Source organism: Hippopotamus amphibius, chromosome 14 (genome assembly GCF_030028045.1).
Source record: "Hippopotamus amphibius kiboko isolate mHipAmp2 chromosome 14, mHipAmp2.hap2, whole genome shotgun sequence".
Lineage (NCBI taxonomy): Eukaryota > Metazoa > Chordata > Mammalia > Artiodactyla > Hippopotamidae > Hippopotamus > Hippopotamus amphibius.
Window position 1 is genome coordinate 14,307,774 of NC_080199.1, and position 25,858 is coordinate 14,333,631.

Here is a 25,858-nt window from a genome sequence, read left to right on the forward strand (position 1 = left end):
CTTTTCTGGTTGTCACAGTTTGTCGAGGGGCCCAGATTTTTATTCCTCCACCTAGATTCATGTAACGTAGTGATATGACCCAGAACCTCCCGGAGTTACAGGGATAATAAGCACAAGTTCCCTGAGAAGGTCACTGGGAGGGACAAGCAGGGTCACTTCTGCTTTGACCCTTGGAACCATGTCCTTGTCCTTAATCTTCTTTCCGGGCCCCTGACCGATCAACCAAGCCATTCACCATTTCATATGAATTTATATATATTTTAGCCTTAGGCTGCTTCTCTTCTGTATACAAAGTGAATGATAGGGTACATCATCTGAAGCAGTTAAAACAGTTCTTAGGAAATTCATAGCACTAAGTACCTATATTAGAAAAGAAAAAGAGCCTCAAATAACCTCAGCTTCTACCTAGAAACTAGAACAAAAGAGTGAATTTAAAACCAAAGTAAATAGAAAAGAGGGAGTAATTAAGATTAGAGTGAAAATCAGTGAAATGAAAAAATGGAAAAGTGATATGTTTCCATAAAATTTCTTAGAAACAAAAGCTGGTTCTTTGATAAAATTAACAAAACAGAAACCTCTAGCCAGACTGATCAGAAGAAAGATAAAAGACACAAGTTACTAATATAGAAATGAGAGACATGACAATACAGTACCTACAGATATTGAAAGAATAACGAGAAACTATTATGAACAACTTTATGATGATCAACAACTTTGATGAAATGGACAAGTTACTTAAAAGACACAAACTACCAAAATGCACTCGAAATAGAGAACCTGAATAGCCCTATATCAATTGAAAAAATTGAATTTAGTTTAAATCTCCAGGCCCAGATAGCTTCTAAATTCTACCAAACTTATGTGAATTCTGCCCAACATTAAAGAAAGAAATAGTATCAACTCTACACAAACTCTTCCAGAAAATTGACATCACATTGCTTTTGCCATATTCTGTTGTTAGAAGGAAGTCACTAGGTCCAGCCACGCTGCAGGAGAAATAATTGCACAGGAGGATGGATACTGGGAGGCAGGGATCCCTGGGAGCCATATCAGAAGCTGCCTCCTACAAACCCAGATATCTATCAAAGCAAGATTGGATAAAAAGATTGTGGTATATTTACTCAATGGTAAAAAGAAATGAATTGTTCATATACATAACAACATCAGTGAATCTAAAAACAATTACGCTGATCTAAAGAAGCCAGGCCAAAATACACATATCGTATAATTCTATTTACATAAAATTCTAGAAAATGCAAACCAGTCCATGTGGACAAAAAGCAGTTCACGTTTGCCCAGGAACTGGCTTAGGTGAATGTAGAAAGGACAGGCAAGAAGGACTGCAAAAAGGCACTAGAAAACTTGAGGGTGATGGATATATTCCATAAGCTTGATTGTGGTCGTGGTGTCACAGGAATATTTATATGTAAAACTCATCAAACTGTACCCTTTAAATATCCATAGTGACTGGACTGGCATAAGGTTAGACACATATAGATCAATGGTATAGAATTGTGAGTCCAGAAATAAACCCATACATCTGTGGTCACTGGATTTTTGATAAGCATGCCAGGATAATTTAATGGAGAAAGAATAGCTTTTTCAGCAAACGTGCTGGAACAATAGGATATCCACATGTAAAGAGTGAATTGGACCCCTTCCTAACACCGTATATAAAAACTAACTCAAAATGAATCAAAGGCCTGATTGTAAGAGGGTAAATTGTAAAGATTCTAAAACTCTTAGAAAATAGTGATGTAAATCTTTGTAACTTCAGATTAGGCAGTGGTTTCCTAGGTATGAAACAAAAGGTACAAGCAACTAAAGGAAAAATATATAGGACTGGATCAAAGTTAAAAACTTTGTACATGAAAGGACACAAGAAAGTGAAAAGACAACCCACAGAATGGGAGAAAATATTTGCAAATCATATATCTGATAAGAGACTAGTGTCCAGAACATATTAAGAACTCTTTTAATTTTAAAAAGACAATTTTTAAAATGCTCAAAGTGTTTAAATAGATATTTTTCCAAAGAAGATATACAGATGACCAGTAAATACATGAAAAGATGCTCAGCATCATTGATCATTAGGAACTTCAGATCAAAACTACAATGAAATACCATGTCACACTCACTGGATGGCTATAATAAAAAAGCTCTGACAAGCATGTGGAGAAATTGGAACCATCATAGACGGCTGAGGGGAACATAAAATAGTGCAGTGTAGTGTGTGTGTCTGTGTGTTTCCCCAGTCATGTTTAGTTGCGTGGGGGCAGGTGCAGAGTTTGGATTTAACCGGGACTATAATTTTGCCAAGCGACTACAACTAACTGAGGGAATGGTAAGACAATTGAGAATATATTCAAGGGATTAAATATAATGATTAACCATGGAAATTAAGGAAGGGGGAGTGAAGACATCAGGGGGTAAAGGACAGTGATTGGGATTGCATTGAATCTATAGGTTGAGTTGGGAAGAATTGACATCTTAACAATATTAAGTCTATCTGTGAACACGAAATATCTCTCCATTTATATAGATGTTCCTAGATTTCTTTCATCAGAATTTTATAGTTTCCTCATGTAGAGGAACACGTATTTTGTTAGATTTTTTTTACCTAGGTTTGTTTGGGGTTTTTTTTTGTGTGTGTGTGTGCTAATGTAAAATGATGGTGTGCTTTTAATTTTCAAATTCCAGTTGTTCATTGCTGGTATATAGCAATTGACATTCTTTTATATGTTAACATTGTATCCTAAAACCTTGCTATAATTGCTTATTAGTTCCTGGAGTTTTTTAAGTTGATTCTTAAGATTTTCTGCATAAAGAATCCTGTCATCCTCAAAGAAAGACAGTTTTATTGCTTCCTTTCCAATTTTTATACCATTTATTTCCTTTTCCTGTCTTTCTGCATTGGCTAGAACTTCCAGTATGATGATTAATAGGAGTGTTGAGAGAAGAACCCTAAAATTACGAACCTTGGAACTTAGATGGGACAGCTAATACAAGTACCCCCGGTGCCCTCTGGGAAGGAGAGGAAAATGCCCTTCACTCTGAAATGTAAACAGTTATTCTCTGGGAAGAGATAGGGAAGGGTTCTACAACCCCTGGCATATAAACAGATATCTCTGGGAAAGATGTCTCTAAATCTCTCCAGAGGTCTCTGTCTTTAACTGACTAGGCTCATTTTCCATTTAAACATCCTTTTACCCAGGTGCCAGCAATCTTTGCTTAGAAAGCTCTGAGTATGCAGAAATGTGAAAATATTCATGGAGCATAGTTTCCTGATAGGGAAATGAAAAGTCACCTGAGAATCTGGAGAGTGTGGTGGTGACTATGTGTGGAGGTAACCTCCACACGAACGAACCTGAATGTGAGTGGCACGGCAGAATTAAGAAAATTCACAGAAGAGTACAGGAAAGCATGGGGTCAGGGGACTCAAGACCAAGTCAGTCAAGAGCCCCGATCTCTGATTCCCATGGCATATTTACTAAGAAAGATCAAAAGCATTCTAGCAGAGACCAAATTATAAACAAAATAATGAAAAACACAAGGCATGAGACTTCAGAAGAGCCAAAACAGAACGCCTTGTGTGTATTATCACTACTAGGGAGTATAGCTAAGCTTCAACCCGGAGCTGGCACCATCGGGCTTCGTGACTGCCTTATCTCAGTCGGTTTTCCTTTGAGATTGGTTCTGTTTTCAGAACATGTTTACAGTCACTCAGCTGTCATGTGCCCTCCACAGGTTTTTCCAAGTTACTGTCCTCTGCGTCCTCTCTGGTTTCCCACAACTACGTAAACAGTAATAGCAGACATGGTGTAAGTGATTAATCCTGGGGTTTCGAGGCAGATACAGGTAGAGAGGGAATGTGGAATGGTGGGTTTCTGGGCCTCTCTCTTCGTCCAGATGCTAGGGGTGAAGTCCAGGGCAGGTGTGGTCTTCGCTACAGTGCTCAGGTTCATTCATGACACAAGACAGTTGGGTCAAATTAAGTATTTAAAGCTTAAAAATATAGCCGTACCTCAGATTTGCATATTTTTTTAGAATATGTTTATAATCTAAATGACATCTTCAACTTCTTTCACTCTGACTCTGATTTCTATACCTCTATGTTTAAATCATTTTTTTTTCCTGTAGGATCTTCCCAATAATATGATTTACCAAGTTGCCATTAAGTCTCTTCCCCAAGACTGGTTGTGGTGTGAAACCTGGTGTGATGATGAGTCCAAGCAAAGAGCCAGAACAATCGATCTGGTGAGTGTTTGCATTTCCCTTTGTATAAGCAGGTACGAAAATGTTCCAACAGCAGTGTTTTCTGTTTTGCAGATGGAATGGCATATATAGGGCACCCTGCTGCTCGCTCTGGTGTTTACTGTTGCATTTACCTATAAAGTACAGGGCTGAGTCGGGGGCCCCCAAAACCACCCCCAGGTTTGATGATCCAGTAAAAGCACTCATAGGACTCAGAATCATGGCTATGAAAATATTACAGTTAGAGAATGCAAAGCAAAAGCAGTAAAACGAAAAGGTACATAGGGTGAAGTCCAGAGAAAACCAGGTTCAAGCTTCCAAGAGTCCTCTCCCTGTGAAGTTACCCAGGACAACCCTAATTCCTTAAGCTACAAGAAGTACAACAACCCATGTGAAGTGTGGTCTGTTGAGGAAGCTTTTACCAGAAACCCAATGCTCAGGATTCTTACTGGGGGCTGGTCGTGCAAGCACCCCCTCTGCCTGGCGTGTGCCAGGAGGAAGGCAGGTGGTCAGCACACACCACGTCTGCCCACTTTAGGCACAGTGAGCCGTGCTCATCAGAGAATGGTGGGAACGCTTCTGAAACCCAAGTTCCCAGATGCCAGCCAAGGGCCAGCCTTGCAAGCAGGCCCCTCTAAGAACAGCAGTCTCAGGCCTGCTGTGTTCACTCTTTTCCGCACAGAGTCTTTTGAAAGAAAGGCCTGAGCTGGCTGAAATACGTGTGGGTTAGCTGTCTTCTCAACATACCATCAGTTTAGTCCCCTGCCAATAACTTTCCCAAATAAAGAAAATTATGTCAAATAACTCTGTCTACTTAAATTTTCCTATATATGTCTATTGTTCTTCATTATTTTTGAGAAATTATTTTTCTTTGATTTTCATTTTAAGCAGTTTATGCTACAGTTTAAATCTAGACGTGAAATATTTTAAGCTACTTCATGTATTATTCAGCTGTCTAGACATTACATTCCAGTACTATATATTGTCTTTAATAGTGCAAGATGTTATTCTTTTTCTGACCATATAGTTTTTGTGTGCTAAAAGTATAGAATAATTGTTTACAAGACCTTCACTGAAGAACAAACTGTCAAAACATTACAACTCATAGTTTTGAACAAAATAAGACAGGGCAGTAAATAGAGGGATGTTTTTCCAGGTATGTATAGAAAGGTATAGAAAGAAAGTAGTATGCCAAAATGTTAGATTGCAATCATCGGTGATAGAATGTAGCAGAAACAAGGTGGCATTGGTAAGAAGAAAGCAAGGGAAATTTCTAGAGAGAGGTCAAGAACATTACTGAACCTAACTTACAAGATACTAAGGTTGTGTTGCATAGGGTTGTGACTCATATGTTAGTGACATAAGGTCCTCTTGGGATCTTTAGTACTTCCATTAACATGAACTACTCTAACAAATGCCCAAATTTCCATGATTTCACATAAACCCAGATTCAGACCTAAGTGGGTGTCCTGTCAGTGAGTAGCTTCCCTGTACATCATGACTCAGGGACCAGTCTCCGTCCATCTTGTGGCTTCTTCATCCTGACAGGGTCTTGCCACCATCTGTGTGGCAGCCGCTTGCCACACGCAGCCAGAGAGTACTCAGAGTGTTGCCAGTCTAAATTGAGATGTGCTGTAAGGTGTAAAACATATCAGGTTTTGAAGACTCAGTACAATAAAGAGAATGTAAAAATATCTCATTACTCATTTTCATATTGATAACATTTTGACTGATAACATTTTGGAAATATTGAGTTAAAATATAGTATTAAAACTTGTTTCCCCTGTTCCTTCTACATTTTTATGTGTGGCTGCTAGAAACTATAAAGCTGCATATTTTGTTTCCATCCTATTTCCGTTGGATAGTGTTGATCTGGAGGGAAAGGAGAAAGGAGTGTGGAGGATGCATCCTGATCCTAAAGGCCTTGGCCCCACAGTGGGAATCAGTCGTGTGGCCACATCCAATGTAAGAGGAACTGAGGACCACCATTCCTAGATGGGCAGCCACTTCCTAGAAATAGGTCTACAGAGAAAAAGGACGGGCAGCATGAATTTTGGTGGACAACATCTTCTCTTCCACAGAAACATTTAAAATAAAAATGAAAGAACATGCTATTTTTGGTCATCTTCTTGGAGAAAAAGTTAAAAAGAAAAATCCCAAGGAAATGGCCTAATATAGAGGAAAAAGCATGATTAACAGTATTGACGGTGAGGATGAGAGAGTTTATGAATGTCATGATACTATCTCAGCTCCCTTTCAATCAGGGTTTCTCATCTAGGGCATCATTTACATTTGGGACCAAGTAATTTTTTGTTGTGGGAGCTGACCCCGGCCGTGTGCCATAGCATGTCTAGCAGCGTCCCTGGCCTCTACCCAGCAGACGGCAGGAGCACCCCCACCCCCCGCCCCCCCGTTATGACAATCAAAAACATCTCCAGACCTGGCTGCAGCTCCCCTGTGGGCATGAGCACCTCATTCAAGCACCACAGATAGAGATTGTAGGGGGAAATTGTAGCATAAACTAAGGAAAACATAGTATTTTTGTTTTAATGGTTTCTGACACAATTAGAAAGTAGTTCCGTTATCTTCTTTAGAGAACACATTGCCTGTGAAGTTAATTTCTGCAAAGAAAATTCTGTATTCCAGTTACTTCAGAAATATATTACTTTAGAAAAAAATCCACAGTGGAATGAACTGAAAATATTTGATGAGGACGGAATTAGACAGCAGGCTCATGGTTCATAACCTAGCTCTCCCGTCAGGCATGAAGGATGAAGGGGAAAACAAGTTGGGGCAGCTATAATAAAATGCCACGTAGACGTGAGCCTCAGGACACAGTCTTTATTAATGCTCCGTGAAGAGCAGACAGGATGCCTGTGTGACTTTGTGAGGTTTGTGCTCCTCCCATAGTCTTCCCTGTCGCAGTCAATGGCATCTCCATACTTTATGGTGCTCAAGCCAAAGATACTAGGGTTATATTTAATGCCTCTCTTTTCTCACAGTTCACATCCAGCCTATTAGCAAGTTGTCAGCTATACCTTGAAAGACATCTAGAGTCAGAACCTTCTCAAACTCCTCCTATACTTTTTGCCTTTTAATCGTGATTTAATTTCCTAAGATACTCTATAATAGGGCCAATTGTTAATTAAAATTGATCAAATATTAGAGGAACTTTGGAGATGATCTTGTTTTAATTTTCTCCTTTGCAGATGAAAAAAACTAAGATTCTGCCCCTGCCCATGCCTGCCCCCCCCCACCCCCAGAGTCTAGTGACTAGGTCTTACTACTAGTAAGTGTGGGCCCTCCACGTACTCACTAGGAAGAGTTGGAACCATGAGGACTGAGAATCCATTGTTTCTCCACTGTGCCTGTTAAGCAGACTAGTTAAATATTTTTCAGGCATGGAGATTTATGGGCTACTCTGAATTTCACAGCTGTCAGTATTTTGACAAATGACTTCCAGTTAACTGATTTTTAATGTCATAACTGCTAATTAGAACAGAGACACATGAAAGAGGATGAATGCTTTTGCTAAAGAAACTCAAGACGTTCCTAAAGGCTGACAGATAGTTTTGTGTATGGAAAACAAAGTATGTAAAACCAGGTTTTAGTCTGAAGAAAAGGCAATAAAATATTTATTAATATAGTCTGTTATGTTCTTTTACAGAATGGTCATATAACTGAATCTTTTGTGCAAACATTTTATAGACTTGTTTGACAAACTTCTCATGAACCGTCAGAAAGTCTTTAAATGATTTTTGTTTAAAATTCTGATTGAGGTGTTTGCATTAAACACTGCTGACATAAACTATGATTTGTCATTTCACGTGATCTTTTTTCTATTAAACTAATTCCAGCATTCCAAGTACTTGATACCTAGGGCCCTGCTTTTTATAAAATGCATTTGGTTTGCTCTAGTGATATAGCAGTGTCCTCAAGCATTTCCTTTATGTTTCCTGGAACATGGTTTTTTATTAACAAAGCTTTATTTAAACTTTTAGTGCAATAACCCCAAAACAAAAGAACCTAAACTAAAAGCTGCTGCCAGGATTGTCCCAGAATGGGTGGAGTATGATACTGAGATACGACAACTATTAGATCACCTTGAAAACAAGAAGAAAAATGCAGGTAAGTTATTCTGCAGTGGTGTATAAACCATATGTTGCATTGAGTGAAATTAGAATAGATTACAGTCTCATTTCTTAGTGAAGTTATCAAACTATTAGGTCAAAATTTCTTTACCAAAGTCTGTGACATGATTACAAATTCCATTTTTATGTGGACTGAGCTCACACATTTAAAACATGGATAATCTGTTCCTCCATGATTATAGCTTCATATCATCACATAGATGAGCAGTATAGTATTAGCCTCCCGACATAAGATGAAGGTGGAAAAAGTAAAAGAAACACTTGTCTTTAGGACACACTGAATTTCCTAAATATGAAAATTCAAGTCCTGAAGTTTAATAAAAGCCTCATATAGCTAACTATAATATTACCTCCTGTCTCCTAAATTATTCTTGTATGTGGTATAGATTTCCCCATGGAAAGCTGATTCCTGGTTCTAGTAGCCTTAGTCATAACTGGATTGATTTGTTTCCATTTCTTAGCTTTAAAAAACTGAGATTACCTTAGCATTTCATCACCCTGCATAAACCCTCAACACCAATAAATATGTGTTGAATACTCTTTTAAAGCTGATATAAACTTCTTGATCCCTTCATAATTCCCTTTTCTGGTCAGTGCCTGTCTCTGTTGTCCTTTGCTCTTTTTTAAAAGTAGTACTGAGCCTCTATTGTGTTCCAGTCAGTATGTTAGAGACTTTGACAGGTTAGACTAGTTAATCTTCACAATAGTGCTTTCCAGTAGTTCAGAATATAATTCTTATTTTCCTCAGCTTTACTTTTTAGGGAGGCTGAAATGATTATATATAAACGTTCTCACATAGGCATGAAATTGTGTTTAATCTTGGCTCTGTTTTCTTTAACAAAATCAGTGTGTGTTGTCTGAGAGGTTCAGTATTTAAAACACACCCTAATATTTTTAATAATCTAGTATAAAGGTGCTATTTCAACTTAGAAGAAGAAAGATTATTCTCTAAACAGTATAACTGTTTTCAAAGGGAGAGAAAGATAAGACAGAGGAAGGAGAGAGAGAAGGAAAGAAGGCAAAAAAGAAGGGAGAAGGAAAATTCACATAATTCCCTCTCAAGAAATTTTAAATGCATAAAACATTGAGATGAATTACCCAGCATTAGCAAGGGTATTGACAAGTAACCACTCTCTTACACACATACATATAATAGCTGTATAAATTAAGGAAATTTTATAATATGCATAAAAAGTTAAAGTATATGCCCTTTGACCCAGTAATTCACAAGAAACTTACATTTAAACGAGAAAAATAATGTATATATATGTTTGTTATAGCATTATTTTTTATAATGAAATAGAATCTATCCATCAATAGAGGATTGATTGCATAAACACTGATATGTACAAACAATGAAATATAATGTAACCTTTCAAGAGAATTGAGATAGATTTGTGCTGACTGCAAAATTTTAAGTTAAAAAATATGTTGTAGAATATTTATGTTTGACCTGCATCTTAAAGAAAAGTTGCATGTCTGTGTGTATATGTTTTTTTTATGGTTATATGTATAGATAAGTTTTACAAAAGAGGTTTTTGGGTTTTTTTTACTTAATTTTTAATTACAAATTTAAGACATCTTCATTATAAACATTAAAATCATTGTATATTCTGTATACTTCCACATTTGGAGGTATATAGAATAACTTTGGAAGCCTTCTTTTACTTACTCAAACCCAAAGAGGCAACCATTTTCTTTAAACTTTTATATTGGAGTATAGCCAGTTAACAGTGTTGTGATAGTTTCAGGTGCACAGCAAAGGGACTCAGCCGCACATGTGTCCATTCTCCCCCCGACTCCCCTCCCATCCAGGCTGCCACATAACACTGAGCAGAGTTGCCTGTGCTGTACAGTAGGCCTTTGTTGGTTATCCATTTTAAATGTAGCAGCGTGTACACGTCGATCCCAAACTCCCTAAGGAGGCAGCCATTTTTAAGGCTATGCTATATCTTCTTTTATAAAATTTTCATTTCTCTTGTTGTAAATTCTATTAGTTTGCTGGGGTTGCTGTAACATAGTACCACAAACTAGGTGGTGTAAACAAAAGTCATTTTTGTCTCACAGTTCTGCAAGCTGGAAGTCCAAGATCAAAGTGTAGTCACGGTTGGTTCCTTCTGAGGGCTGTGAGGGAAGGCTCTGTTCCAGGCCTCTCTCCTTGACTTGTAAATGGCTGTCTTCTTCCTATGTCTTTTCACATTGTCTTCCCTCTGTACGTGTCTGTGTCCCAATTTCCTTGTCCTATAAGGACATCAGTCGTGTTGGATTAGGGTCCACCCTAATGACCTCAGCTTAACTTGAATACCTCTGCACAGACCTGTCTCCAAATAGGGTCACACTCTGAGGTACTCTGAGGTTAGGACTCCAACATATGAATTTTGAGGGGAAAATAATTCAACCCATAACTTGAATGGAATTTGAGAATCATGTCATATGTTTAAGGGCCATTTGTATTTCTTCTGTTCTTGTCCTTTGCCTGTTTCTTTTCTGGAGGATTGTTGCCCAACGCTGGGAAAAATTAATAATCTTTATTCTACGTATTTGTGTTGCCACCTTTAACACATTCTAAATTCTTGTATTATTTATTGGCACTTTTTTATTGTTCCATCGGTCTCTGTACGTGTCTGTCACACACTACTTAAATCATTGAAGGTTTATAGTATGTTTAAATATCGAGTAGGGCTCATTGCTCTTTGTTGTATTCCTGGGTGTACTTGCCTGTTTATTTTTCCATGCAAGCTTCAAAATCAGCTTATCCAGTTCCAGAATTTTTTTTTTCCTTTTGTGGCAGAAGAAGGATTATATTAAATTTATCAGTTAACTTAGGGAGTACTGACATCTTTGTGAAAACTTTCTATCTAGGAACATGTTGTGTCTTTCTGTATGTTCAGTTCCAGTTTTATATTTGTCATGAGTTATAACATTTTAATCATATAGGTTTTATCCATATACTTTAAAGCTTATTCCTAGATATTTTATCTTTTGTTACTATTAAAAACAAAATTTTAAGCTAATTTGATGTTTAAGATTTCAGGAGCTAAATAAACTTTCCTCCCCTACAGTTTTGACACATGATGAACTCTAGCACTGGCTTGTGTAAGAAAGAAGACAAGAAAGTATGACCAGAAATCTGCCACCTGCTGGGGAAAATGGAACTACTGCTAAGACTTTTGAAAGTTTCATTAAAGATCAGTGACATATTCTTCAATTTAAATTATATTATTTAAAAATACATGTATTTAACATATTGAACAAGTTTAAGTTATGTAAGAAATGACCTTTGAGTATTTAAAACTAGATTGTTCCTCTTTCCTGATTGCTTAAAACACTGGGTTTTCACCAGTTAAAGTGATACTTTTGCCAGATAACCAAGTAGAAAAACATATCTGACTAGCTGGTCCTCATGAGGATTTATGAAACCATATACATCTTTGGATATTCCAGCTCTATGTGCACCCATATATCTTTATTCAAAAGATGCTTTTAAATTAGAGAAATCTATTGTATGTTTTTTCTTCTGAGAAAGAAGGATGGTTATCACTGAATAATTTTTTTTAACTTAATCCCATTTATACCTTAACTATTGTTTTAAAATGGAAGTAGTATCACACTGTAATCACTTATCTTAAACCATATGATGTTTGAATCCCATGCTATATTTGTATTTTTTTAATGTTTCAAATTTTTATTTCATAAAATGATATTCATGGGCTTATGGAGTATATATGTATTCTTTTCAAAAAAGAACTGGCTAGTTTTATAGAAACTAACTTAAGGATGTAAAGAGCTGTTTTCCTGTTTTATATTAATAATAGATGAATAGGAATAATAAATGTTCAAAAACTATCCAACTGTTCTAGAGTCATAGGATCTTGGGACTGGAGGAGACAGCAGTGTCATTTGGACCTTTTCCCCTGAAGAATCTGATTCAGTAGGGCTGTGGTGAGCATGGGAAATCATGATTATCTAAGAAGCTCTCCAGATGACTCTGTTGATAAGTGGGGTTTGAGGAACAGCCCCCCTTACAAGGCCCTGCCAGGTGGAGCCTTGGGTCATCTTGGAACTTTCCAGGGCCATATGGAACTGTCTGCCTCTAGAGACAGGCTGGTCCATCTTTGGACAGCTCCGTACAGAGTTGCACAGTGAACCAGAAGCTGTCTACCGGCAGTCTCTACTCTTGCTCCTTTGAGCTCTTCTGAACAAATCTAATCCTCTCTGTTGGATGGCACAGCCCATAGAATATTTGAAAGTAACTGCTCTGCTCCCAGCAGCTTCATTCTTCCTAGTAAGAGATCACAAGACATCTCCCAGCAACCCTCCCTTTGTTACTTGTTTGGGTTTGTCTGTGATTAAATGGAGTGCTCAGGTGTGGCCTGGACCGGAACTAGATTATTCCTGTGGGTTCTAAGGGATGCTATCAAAGGCTTGAGTGGTAACTTGGCCTGGGGTGGCCAATTCCATAGGGTCTCTGGCTCACTCCTCTTTGGAGTCAGCTTTAACGTCAGGGCTCGGTAAGAGGTAAGAGACTGTGTAAGCTTCTAGCTCAGGCCAAATGCTCCAACCCAGCTAAGCTGAGGTCTGCTGTGGTGTTTTGGGCAGAGGCCGCAGCTGAGTGTAAAATGGTACTTCGCTTGTTAACGGCACCTGATTTCCACACGTATTGCTAACTACCATCTCCAATATGCTACATTCTGTATTTCATAGAATATAAGCTAAAGTTGCACAATAATGTAGTTTGCATCTTGCGATTTGAATGGCTAAATTTATCTCATTTCCAGATGAATGATACTTTATATCTAAAAATCCAGATTTATAAATATTTCTTTACAGGGAGATTCTTTTATAAAATGGCTCATTTTAAAATTTTTATGTCAAGTGCATATAAACTGCCGTACCATACAAAACTACCCTCCTCAGGGCCGCACGAGGGGAACGGAACTGCAGGCCCATCTCGAGTGCGGGGCAGCACTTGTAGAGAAGGCCAGCAGCTCCACTGGCTTGGGGGTGCTGGAAGGTGCCCTGAGGTCTTTTACATACATTCCTGATCCTCAGTTCTGGTTCTCAGGTGCAGACGCTACATCAAATTTTAACAAAAGTCAAATCCTAGGAGAGAAAAAAACAAATGGTATTTTCTATCTGTGAGAAGTTACAATCCACCTCTCCTCCCTCCTCCTCAGAGTAAAGTCAGAACAGAGTTTATCAGAGAATTAGGAGATTTTCAGCTTTAACCATATAAAGACGTTCAAGTTTGGGGTATAAAGGTAAACCCAAAATATAAGACTGAAGACAACCCAAAGTCTTCATGCCTCCCAGATGCTTCAGTACAAACGGTTAGACGTTGGAAGTGCCCATCCTTCGGCTCCAGTTATCCTCAAGTTCAGGGAATGATGGAGCTCCTAGAGGGAAAGAATAGAATACTTCCAGGGAGCATCACAGGCCGTCAGCCTAGAGTTACAGACGAAGTCAGGCTTTTCTTTAATAGTAAAAATGTAGTTTGACACAAATGGGAGCCTGCCTGAAGAAATGGTTGCTCCTGTGTACCAGGTCCAGCGCCTGGGAGGCAACCAGACAGACAGTTGCTACTGCCTGTAAGAGGCTCAAAGACCCAGATAGTGTCAAGGCAGTAGGTATATGTCAAGTCAGACCATCCTTCAGTGACTAAAGCATGGCTAAGAGAATTTTCTCCTCTGAGATACAGCAGCAAAGAAGTTAGTGGCATTTAACTTCCCACTGGAACAGATGAGGCTGTTCATCGAAGGGCTCTCTCTTATGTCTCAGATCCCTGGTTCAGAGATCACATGAAAAGTGCTAACAGATCCAGGCTCAGTACCACGAAGTCTCCGTTACTACCCAGCCCCTGTCTTGCCCACTTCTGTTAAGTAGATTTAAGGAGGTCCACCCTCTTCCAAAAAACCCATTGATTTGTTAAGATCTTACTTTTGGAGGCAAAGGGAGGGAGGAGAGGCACAAAGGTTCAGGACTTTGGTGGTCAGCAAGCAGCTTAGAGGCAACTTCGTGATGGCGGCCCATGGTTGGGGCGCCAGCCTACCCTGTAACCACTCAAAAAAAAGTCTCGAAGTGTTAGGTAATGGGACAGCTGTTCCCCATTTTGCAGTTTATTAGCCCAGCTTATCAGATACATGGTTCTATTTCCTGAGAAATTCTAGAGCGAAGTCTCTTTACTTAGAACCTACTGTTAACAACTTTGTTTAGACTTCGGATCTGGAGAATAATCTTGTCCCCTGCAGTTCATAATCACTTGAATTTAAGTCGTTTACTTCATTTATGTGGTCCTGCCCAACTATATAAGGTTTGCATTCTGTCTGATGTGATTTCACTTTTTTATTTTTTGGCACACGGGCTTAGCTGCTCCGCGGCATGTGGGATCTTCCTGGAGCAGGGATTGAACCCGTGTCCTCTGCCTTGGCAAGCGCATTCTTAACCACTGCGCCACCTAGGAAGCCCGATTTCACTTTCAAATCAAAGGTTTTGATTAGAATTGAAAGACGAAAAATTATTCAAATTTTAAAAGACTGGTTCAAAACCCAAACGTTTGAATGACAGACTTCAGGTAGCCTTATGTTTAATTTAAAATTTGGGGCAAAGTTAAGGAATAGTTCTGGTACTAGCCTTGTTGAGTAAGATAAATTGTGAAGGAAACATAACTAACCACACAGTGGAGTATCTAGTGCAGAGCACCAAGCTCAAACCCTTTTATACAAAAGTTAGCAGACCCACCGCTGCTGTGTAGCCTTTCCTTTGTTTTCCCAGTCTGCTTTCACCAGAAAAATGTTTCCAGTTTCATCTGAAGAAGGCCAATAATCTAGGTCTTTCTAATCTGAACAAATTCAACAAATATTTAAGTACTCACTGTGTGTCAGGCTGTCCTTTTGAAGTTAGGAGACCAGTATAAGTGGCATTAAATAAATATCCAAATGAAAATGCTGGGAAGGGAGAGTGCCAGAAAGGCTTGAAGAAGTGACATTTAGGATGTGACGTGAAGTAGGAAGGAAGCACAAACAGGGTAAGTGCAGTGAAGGCCTCTAACATGCATCAATGTTATTCCAGAGTCTCTCAGGGAATATTTTCATGACTGCATTGTTTCCTAATAGTTATATTTAGTCATAACATGAGTCCTTACTATAGCGGGTAAAAGCTCTTGGATAGGGACAAATAGCCTTATTTGGGATCTGATGATGCCACTTTTCTTCATTGCACAGTGTCCAGAACAAACTTTCCCTTGGCCTAAGGCCACACTGTACAGGGCGTTCCCTGCATGTTGACCTACCAGGAGGAAGAGAAGCTTGTTTGTTTGCCCTAAAATTGTACAATTGTAGAGTGAGGTCTTTCCACTTTTATGAGGTTTTAGTAACCCGACGGAACAAAAGCATAAGCATTGCAGGAAATACAACATTGCAACAGCTGGTATATATGAAGGAGTATTAACAAAATCCTAAGAAAACTGTGATACAGTGAAAGGGTGTTAGAAGGGTTATCCTTTGCTATCTTTAAAGAATCTTTCACACCAGAGAGAAAAATCACATCCATTTAGGAAACCAGTCTTTAAAAACTCCTTTACATAGATACATATATACATACTAATGAGACACTGTGCTTATAGAAATCTCCTGTAATAGCAGGGAAACATGCAAAGAACACAGACTTAAATTCACCAAGAAATGCTGCAAGCAATGCTTTCTCCCTTGTGCTTTTTAACCATGTTCAATTCCAATTTCCTCAGGAAGACCTTGGAACTCACTTTGCCAGTGGCCCTTCCAAATCCAGCTGCTCGGTTCCTGGGGATATCTAAACCAGAGATGCTTCTCCCAGTAGAATGACCTTAGTGAAGGTTGGAAATGTATTCAAAACAAGACTGAAACCTCAGAGTTGTCACCTGGATGCCTCGTTAGAAACTGAATCCTAGCATAAGGCAGCGATGGATGAAGGTGCATGTCATGCTTCTGTTGATCATCTGTTGATCCCTAAGGAACAACTGATTCGGCAGATAGAGGTTTGCAGGGTTCAGGGTTTCTGGGGTGTGACCTATATGCCTTAGGATTAAAGTGCCTGCATTTCTTTTTTACAGATCACAAAAGCCTCATCTGGGCATGAGGGTAGGAGGAAGAGGGGCTGAGAGAGACTCCACGCTCCCCTCTGCTGTGCGCAGGCAGCCCTCAGGCCTGTTACAGGTACTTGCAGTATCTTCAGACAAAGGCTGGTTGATCATGTGTTGCAAAGATACCGTGATTTTTAAGAATTTGGAAATTGTGCTTCCTGGGAAAGTTCTGTGTAAGTATTCTAGCTGTCCTTTAATTTTAGGACATGCAGAACATATGGAGAAGAAAGCTACTTTTGTTTGTAGTTAGAAATATGACTGAGGTAAGCAGCAGTGTCCACCCCCTTTCAGAACGTTAACAGAACTGTGCACGTTATAGTATAAAAGGGAAAGTCCTCAAAGCCAACCTAAATGATGGATTTTAATGGTATTGAAAGTGAAGAACTGGCCACTTGTTAAGGCCTTGCTATCCTAGGCCTTTGGTGGGTTATGAGATTGTAGTCACTTCTGCTTTTTGTGCTCTTCCTTCAGTTTGTGTCAAGTAGGAGCCCTCTGTCACCTCAGTTGGTGGTTATGTATAAAACAAAGGTGGAAAATAGCTGTCTCCAAAAGACTGAAAGCAAGAAAGTACTCGTTTGACCATAAATATTTTTATTAAATGTGAAAATACATGGGCATAAAAATAGTACCCATATTTGTAGACATGTCTGAGAGCTGTTTCAATTAAATTTTGGTGTCTTATTTATTAAAACACTAAATTGAGATGGATTAAGTTACTTAGTCTTGTCTCATTCAAACCAACTACAGTCTTCCAGTAGGAGTAATATTTTAACTTCTCAGACATCTCCAATTTTTACCTCCTCTATGCTCTGTTTCCACTGCAGGTAAGAGGTTCAACCAGAGGTGTGAAACAAAACCTGTTTACTATACACAAAGCCACGCAGTGGCTAATTTTACTCTTAAATCATTCAGCAAATGAGGTCATCCATTAAACAACACAAATTACGCCCCCCCCCCAACATCATCTGCAATTACAGAATAAACTCTGCTACTAACAGAAAAGGAATGATCGGATTAGAATAAGGATAATTGTCGATAAATCAGCATTTGCCTTCCTCCTCCTCTATAAATATGGAAAAGTCAACTACATCCAGCACAGTTGCATGAATTTCTCTAGGTTAACCACTAATGTGTACTCAATGAAAACTGCCCAGGGCCTGTCACCAGTGCCCTGTCCCTCTAAGGAGGCACCTGACTGAGGAGTCATTTTTAACTAAGCATCTTGTGCCCTGTTTTCATGGTAAATGTCACATAAAACTTCTGACCAATTTTATGCTTTACAGGTGAAATCTCTCATTTTCCACCATGAATAGAAAATGGTGCCAATTTAAAACTGTGATTCTGTTAGCTTTTTTTTTCATACTCAGTTACCAGTAGTATTTTTCTCTTAAGCTGTGGGTACTTTTTACATTCCATTATCAGAGTCCCCAAAAGTTCTGTTTTCCTACTGATTTTTAAAATAAACTTTTAATACTGCCTAAAGAGAAAAATGTTTTAAAATTAGTATTGTTACATCCAATTCACATTAGTAAACTATTTGAAGTCATTTTCCAGTTTTCATTTATCCATGGTAAGAAAGCACAAACTTTCAGAAGCAGGCATTAAATTAACCTGTTCTCTCTTTTTAGAACTTTTTTCATGTTTATAGGCTGATGCGTTTAATACTTGTTGCTGTGGAAAAAGATCCATTTACAGACCAGCGATACTTCACTTCTGGTGCTCACTGAAAAGGAAGGGGGGAGTTTAAGAAGGGAACATGATACAGCCAGGGCTGGGTGCCCTGCTCATTTTGCTTTTCCAGAAAGAGCCACACATGTGACCGGGCACCTCAGGAGTGGTGACGATCTCCTGCATCAGGCCGCCTGGACGGACCACTGTCCCTTCACACTCCCAGCGCTCTTCTCAGTCACTGTGAAGGAAGCGTGACCATCTTCCCAGACAAACGGACACCAGAAGACTGCTCATGACCCTCAAGCCTGGAACTTAAAGGTTGTTATTTTCTTCATTCATTAGCAAAACAACAGAGTCCACAGAATCTCTCCCTGTGGCATTGGCACTTGGCAGCATACCTGCTTTGCTTCTCTCTTCACTGAAAACAAGTAACTCTGCACGTTTCCATTACGATGACTCAAGTCAATCCAGGTAAGACTTTTGGAGCAGAATTTATAGTTATCACAGGTGGAGAAAAAAAATAAAGCAAACAGCCTTCTCAGCAGCAGGATGGCAGTCAGCAAGGTGACACGTGGCCCACCCCCAGCTGTGCTGCCTCCTCTGGGCTTCTCCTTGCTGGCAACCCTGCCTCCTCTCCTCCAAGTGGAAGGGTGAGTGACTTGATATTTTCCTTGTTCTGATTTCTGTGTGAAAATTCTTACTTGTCAAAGTAGGTAGAGGCCATCTCTAGATTTTAGAGTTCACAGTGATATCATATATGAAAGAACCAGATTGAAAAAAAAATTGCTGATATAACTAACAAAGTAACAAGATTAAAGAATAAACAAAAATGAACTCCCCCTGGAAATTACTTTCACACTGGCTTGAATTTCGAGACACTGAAACAAAATGAAAGCTACAAGCTGCAATCTTAAGTTTATTGATAAGAAATAAACTTATAAAGAGATGCAAAAGCACTTACGTGTTTTGTTCAATTCAACTGTTGTCTCAGTTTAAAAAACTTCTTTCCATGTATGTTTTAGGATGACTGTAGAAGAAAACGATTTGTGCTTGGCTGGCTGTTGTGGATATTAGCGCTCAGGACGGCCCCCACAACTCAAAGAAAATGCTTGATTTCCTAAAAGTAATATATTAGGCCCATCCTGCTTAAAATGCTCTGAGGCAAAAATAAAAACCTTTCCAGAATAAAGGTAATAATTCTTATCTAAAGTAATTATCTTAGATTTTAAATGCAGCATCAATAGTTCCATAAATATTTAATGTTCTTGATTAAAGTAACACTCATTTTTTTAGGGAAAAAATTATCCAGTATATAAAGACTGAATAGTTCATTTTGCTTAAAAGGTAAGAAGGTATCCCAAGAAGAGATGCCCTCTTGATAACAGACATACAGCCAGAGCTGAGGTCTGTAAACCTGGGCTTCTTTCTGGCAGGAGAACATCCAGAGGCATGCAGGTCTACAGAGGGGCAGGCCTGCTATGTAACGCCCACCTCAAAACAGTCCCACGCGAGCACCCACGGGCCAGGTCGGCCAGGACCTAAGAGAAACTGTCTGCTGTAGTTACTGAAAGTGGAAACATGGCATTCTATTTGTTTATGTTGACTGAGCAACTTTATATTTCTAAGTCAATCCTGTTATAGGAAATGCTGTTTAGCTCACAACTTCAGTTGTTGAAGTCCTTCACTCTGCACTACAGCAATATTATTTTAAATACCACTGCTATATTTTCTGAACGTATTTTACAAATTAGTTTGTTGTGTTCCATATTAAAAGGGCAAGTAGGATTTACAATTAATTCTATTTCAGTGGTTTTCAGTATTCTCCTGCAAGTATTGAACAAAAAAAATACATGCTTAATTAACATCAGTCCAGATCGAACCCTGCTCTGGCAACTATCATTTGGTAACAGATTTTCTAAAAGACAGGCTCTGCCCACCTTCAGTGACAGCCATGGTCATGCTCATAGAGATGGGAACACATGTGGAAATTTAACATGTTAACAAGTGACTGGCCTGACCAGAATCTAAGCAAAGTTGTCCGTAGGAACATACAGCTGAGAATGTTCATTCCTCTTGGAGAATCCTGACACCACAGCTCCTCCTCACACACGCAGGCACTGACATGTACGCAAGGATGTAAAGAAAAGAATTTCCTCGTGCTCCAGTGTAAAAAAAATACAGACTCTGTGACCGCTTCTTCCAGACGTTCACAGCCCAGACGCAGGCTGCTCTGCCGGAAGCAGAACCGTTTGTTCCCCGCCTCCCTGCCTCCCAAACCCATCAACCGCAAATGGATAAGAACAGGTATTTCCTATTAAAACAACTCTTTGGTCATGGACAAACTGAAAGATTGGAATTTTTTTTTTTTCATTAGGATCCTGGAACAAGATTTTTTTGTTTGTTTTTAATCTTTAAAAAAAATGAAGGAAGAAAAGCAGAAAAACAGCTGGTTTAATTGAAGTGGAATTTAAATCTAAAAGGTCCGCCTGAGCTGAAGGGATTGAACCCTTGCCATGAGTTCCAGCTTCTGTGGAAAGGGTTGCCGCCACCTCCTTGCTGGCTCTCTGCATCCAGGGGGTCTTCTCCGTCATCAAACTTCTTTCTCATTTCTGTAAGAGAAACCAGCGAGTAAAGACACAGGTGTTCCCTGAGGTGGGGAGAGAGGCGGGAGCTGAGGACTACACTCCTCCGTTATCCAAACAGCTGTGCTGACGTGCACACCCAGGCTCTCCCTTTCCCGCCCAGGGCAGAGCTTGGTTTCAGGAGAAACAGATTACAGAAACCAGTCACAGAGAAGGGGGTGAGGTTCAGGGTTGAAAATGGGTATTCGTGGTATTTCAGACCCCCTAAATCTTCTCTCCTCACAAGAAGCTACCCAAGGAAGTTCTTCTCTGGAATAGATGAGGAATTACAGGGAATGAGACCTAAAAGTCAAGCACACTCTTCTGCTCAAACAGCCATGTCACTGTCCTAACCCCAAACACCAAGTCAGCCAGGGGAACCTCATCAACCCATGAAGCGTCTGAGGCCTCATTATTAAATCTGAACAGAAGGAAGGCTCCCCAGACCTGAGGGAGTGAGGCGTCCTATTGTACAGTCCAGAAGGCCACCTCCACTGCAGTGCCTGTCAGTCCTGAGGAAAGTCCCTAAGGAGACAGAGGCCAATGCAAACAAATGGGAGAAAGGAACACTGCAGGCAGCAGACGAGCAAGCTGATATCCTCAGAGATTAGAAAAAGCTATTTCATCCTTAAAATAAGGTCAGGGGCTAAGAAAAAGGAACACAGTACAGAAAAGAACTCTCAGTAATCAAGTATGCAGCTTTTTACTCGATGCATGCCATTCTGCCCATTGGCCCCCTGCTCCCCTTAGAACTCAGCTCCAGAGCGCCCCCAACCTGATGTAGCCGCCCCACCTGCCCACTGCACAAGCTGAGAGGACAGAGCCATTCATAGGCATCGACATTTGCAGAATAAAAGAACAAACAGTATGCATCCTCCTGTACTCAGTAATCCCTGTTTCCCTCACTGGATTATAAATTACTTGAGAACAAACATCATTTAACTTCAATTCCATAGCATTAGCAGTTGTTCAAAAATTTGTCAGATGGGCATAAAATGTGATTTTCTTCTATTTTGTTGAATTTGTCTAGCTCAAGTCATAGTTTCTGCTCCCACTGACATGGAAAGCCACAAAAAAAGCAGTAGGTATTTATTAGCTTAACATGAAATTCCCTCTGCACATGTTAAAGCATTTTTCCATATTACCTAAGGTAATACTGACCTGTCTCCCTCTTATTTTCCAGGTCATTTTAGCTTATGGTGAAATAACATACCAACCAACAAATCTAATTACCATTAAAGTTAGGGCAAGATTCCTGGGGAGCCACTCTCAGAGGGCAGGGCAGGCCCTGGGCTGGGCCCTTCTCCAACCATTGCACATTTCTGCCTGGTAGCCCATTTCCTAATCAAGCTCCTATATAAGTTTGGTATAAAAATTCACATTGATCTGTGAAGCTGGAAGGAACCTAAGAGGATCCCTCTCACTGTACTTGCATATCACAGGTGAAAAAGCCTGAGACCCAAAAAAAGTTCTATGAACTTCTATGAACAGAGAGAGAGGAGTCACTCTCAGTCCTTCTGATTCCACACGTGGTGGTGTCTCCACTGCACTGTGCACATGAGGGTCCCTAGAGTCTGACAAGGGCAGGCATAAAAATGGACTTCAGGGGCCGTCACCAGCTCCCGAGGTCAGCCCCCTGGGGCCCACCCACCATGAGCTCCATCATCCACTTCTGACACGGCCTCTAAGACAGGCAAAGGGATAGAGCTAATAAGTCGTCAGTCACTAACTCAGCCATTTCAAGAGAACAGAAACACTAAGGCAAACTATACCTGGATCAGAGAGGACTTCTTTAGCAGCTGCTATGTCAATGAACTTTTTTTCAGCTTTTTTCTTTTCTTCTTCATTCTGGAAGTTATCTGGGTGCCACTGCAGTGCCAATTTTCGGTATGCTTTAATGATTTCTTGCTTTTTGGCATTTCTGAAGTGTGGTAAATTAATTAATAATCATTAGTTAGGAAGCGTCCAACACACTGCCACAGAGAGCTGAGAGAGATAGGAAGATCCCACTGGCGAATCAGCAGCCTGGTTTCTGAACAGTAGCCAGCATATCCAGCTGAACGTCTGACGCAGAGCTCTGTACTGGCCAGCGCAGCTGCCAGGCTTCCCCGAATGCTAGATTCTCATTGGGAATAAATTAAAGTACTCCTGATCTTTACAATTTTCTCTTAAAAAAAATTCCAGTGATTCAGTTTTAAACTTTCTGAATTTCCAAACTACCATGATTCAATTCTTGGCATTAAAAAGGATATTGACTCTTCGAGGCCCACTTTCTATTTTCCTTCACTTAAAAAGAACAAAGTTTCAGGCTTTTGATCGAAAGATTGATGGTTCCCCTGTTCAGGGAAGGTGGGTCTAATATAAAAGCACATATTGAGTAAATTACATTCTCCCTGTGCCTACAAATTCATTCTGAAAGTGCCGTTTTATTTTTAGGCCTAGAGAAGTTTTCTTTTCCCCAACCCCTCTCTCCCCCCTGTCCCCACCAAAGGAAAGCTCACTCCTGCCTCTTTACCCTTCTCAAAAAATCTAGGCCCAGGACCTATTCAGGCTACAGTGTCCTTTTTTTGTCACCAACTACTGATTCTCCATCACTGCATGACTAGTCTCTATCAAAGAAATTTATCTGTAATATAATCAAAACAGCTTTATGATGTTAAAGATTGTTAATCTATGACTGAAATTACATAAGGAAATGAATCAGAGGGAAAAAAAGAGCAACGATTAGCTTTAAAGCAGTTGATTAAAAATAAAAATGCAAATTTTAAATTAATAATTCACCTTTTTACTCCCAAGATTTTATAATAATCTCGTTTCTGCGACTGTTTCAATAGCCTCTGTGCTTTCTCCAGACCTTCTCGAATCTGCTGATCATTCTCATTGTGTTCCTGAGCAGTTTCATAATCCTGAATAGCTGTCAAAATATGTTTAAGACAATGCTGTTAAAAGGATTATAATCTGTGACCTTTACATCCCCTGCAGAGGTGATATGCCAGTCACCAGCCCAACCCCTTCCTTTGCCATTACTAAGAGCCTAAGAAGTGTTATCACCGTAATCATTTTGTTCAAAACTACAAAAGGCATAATTAAGGTTGAATTAGGTAGCTTATTACTCCCATTCAATAAAATCCACTCTGCCTGTTCACCTGCCCACACGATCTTCCCCACACCTGTGAGGTATCTTAATACCAGCATGTTATACAAAGCAATGAAGTGACTGTTACACAGGAAAATAAGACAGCAGCAGAGAAAATCTACACGGTTAGCCATGGGGCCACGGTTCAGAAGAATGAGGCTTAGAAAGGGACCAGGAGGAACCATCAGCAATTAGAATAACTAGTTCACCCACAGGTTTCAACACAAACCATTAGAAATCTGATTTTGTTAAAATGTCAATCAAAACAAAGACACATACAGTCCTGGTATGGGAAGTCTGATGACAATTCACACTGCATCTTTCATTTCAGGTTATTTTAAATATTTAGAAAATGCAAGGCCTCTGGGTATCTAACGTCATGCAGAGCAGAGACTTATCCTTAGAAGGGCCTGCTGGCAAGATTGGCCCTTGGCTGGTGACTGGCAAATTGGATTTCAGCAGTGTTCTCACCATTCCCTGATAAGAATGGCCGGCAGCACCTAAACTGCCTGTATAAATTTACACATCTTGCCTTCTGGGCATTTTGGTATGGGCTAGGCAGAAGGTGCCTACCTAGGCCCCAGTAAAGACCCTGGGCCCTGGGTCTCTGACGAGCTTCCCTGGTAGACGACACTTCACACATGCTGAGGAATTAAGCTTGTCCTGCGTGATGTCACAGGCTCTTGGAACCTTCCACCTGGTTTCCTCTGCATTTCACCCATGTGCCTTTCCCCTTAGCTGATCTTCTTTGTATCCTTTCAGAAGACTAAATCTTAGCCCTGAGTACAACTATATGCTGACTGCCAGTGCCCTCCTGAATCACCAAATCTGGGGTGGTTTGGGAAGCACCAACACAAATTTTTCTCACTGTGCTCCCTGGACAGACAATTCAAGTAATGGGTTGCTGGGTTCAAATTCTGTTTTTTTATGGAAATGCATTTCACTGTGGGAAAGACACCTCTCTGGATAACATGCCTGATCATTCATCTTGGCAACAGCTGATCCTGGAAGGGGTTTAAGAAGGCACCTTGGGCAGGTTAAGATGAGAAAGATATTACAGTAAGGTGGACAAATTTAGTCAGCCTGCACTGCACAGAAAAATGAACCAATACTACCTTTGGCTCATGGAGGAAGGGGAGGGGTTCAAGCTTTTATCCTAATTCCTGCCTCAATGCATTAATATTAAATATTAATGTGAAACATTAATTCTGTCACCCAACCGTGACATCATAAAATACCTTTCCAATTTAGTACACAGATGCAAAGCCATTATAAATAATAGTGAGGCTTAACTTGCAACACCCATAGCCCTTGATATCACAACCTAGTAAGAAAATATACTTGGAATTTAATACAAGGGGAAAATGTTTCAATATAGTCAATTTTTCTACTTATGCAAACTCTACATTTAATAAATGTTCAGAGTATCTTCCCCAAAGCAGTCTTCTGTCTCCTATCTTTTATTAACACTTAAGGTAGACATTTTTTCTAATATAGGAAAAATATAAAATGATACGTTGTTTCCTAAAATTCACCTGATTACAGGTAAGTAACTAATTAGAAACTTAATATGGATGATGTAAGACTTCCCATGGACATAAACTAGATAGCTTACTCATTTTTAATTATATTTTCTCATATTCCACTCTCTAGGAGTGAAACTTCAAGAAAAAAGTAAATAACACCCAATTATGTTTATCCCATATAACTGAGCAGCTGTAAAAGAGTAAAATGAGCCAGAAATATTAAGGCCCTGAATAAACAGCATGTTACATACTAGTCAAGTCATTTTCTAACCTCTGAACTAAAAACTCTCATCCTTCCCAAATTCTTTTTCTGCTATATGCCCCTCACCCCGTTCTTAAGGAGCAGTGTGCAAACAACCAGATGAAGGCGGCAGACAGCAAGC

The 25,858-nt window shown here is 39.6% G+C and overlaps 2 protein-coding genes across 2 annotated transcripts in view; one reads left to right on the forward strand and one right to left on the reverse strand.

The window, feature by feature from the left end:
- The window catches only part of UGGT2 (UDP-glucose glycoprotein glucosyltransferase 2), a 181,445-nt gene extending 169,898 nt beyond the window's left edge, over window positions 1-11,547 (forward strand). Inside the window, exons 37-39 of the mRNA XM_057707936.1 lie at window positions 4,141-4,257; window positions 8,256-8,382; window positions 11,468-11,547. Of these exons, the coding sequence (XP_057563919.1) occupies window positions 4,141-4,257; window positions 8,256-8,382; window positions 11,468-11,490 (267 nt within the window). The 3' untranslated portion in view covers window positions 11,491-11,547. The remainder of the gene's footprint in view (window positions 1-4,140; window positions 4,258-8,255; window positions 8,383-11,467) is intronic.
- Window positions 11,548-19,095: 7,548 nt separating this feature from the next.
- The window catches only part of DNAJC3 (DnaJ heat shock protein family (Hsp40) member C3), a 65,039-nt gene continuing 58,276 nt past the window's right edge, over window positions 19,096-25,858 (reverse strand). The window contains exons 10-12 of the mRNA XM_057707372.1: window positions 23,595-23,727; window positions 22,586-22,734; window positions 19,096-20,801 (exon numbers count right to left, since the gene is read on the reverse strand). Coding sequence (XP_057563355.1) covers window positions 20,644-20,801; window positions 22,586-22,734; window positions 23,595-23,727 — 440 coding nt within the window. The 3' untranslated portion in view covers window positions 19,096-20,643. The remainder of the gene's footprint in view (window positions 20,802-22,585; window positions 22,735-23,594; window positions 23,728-25,858) is intronic.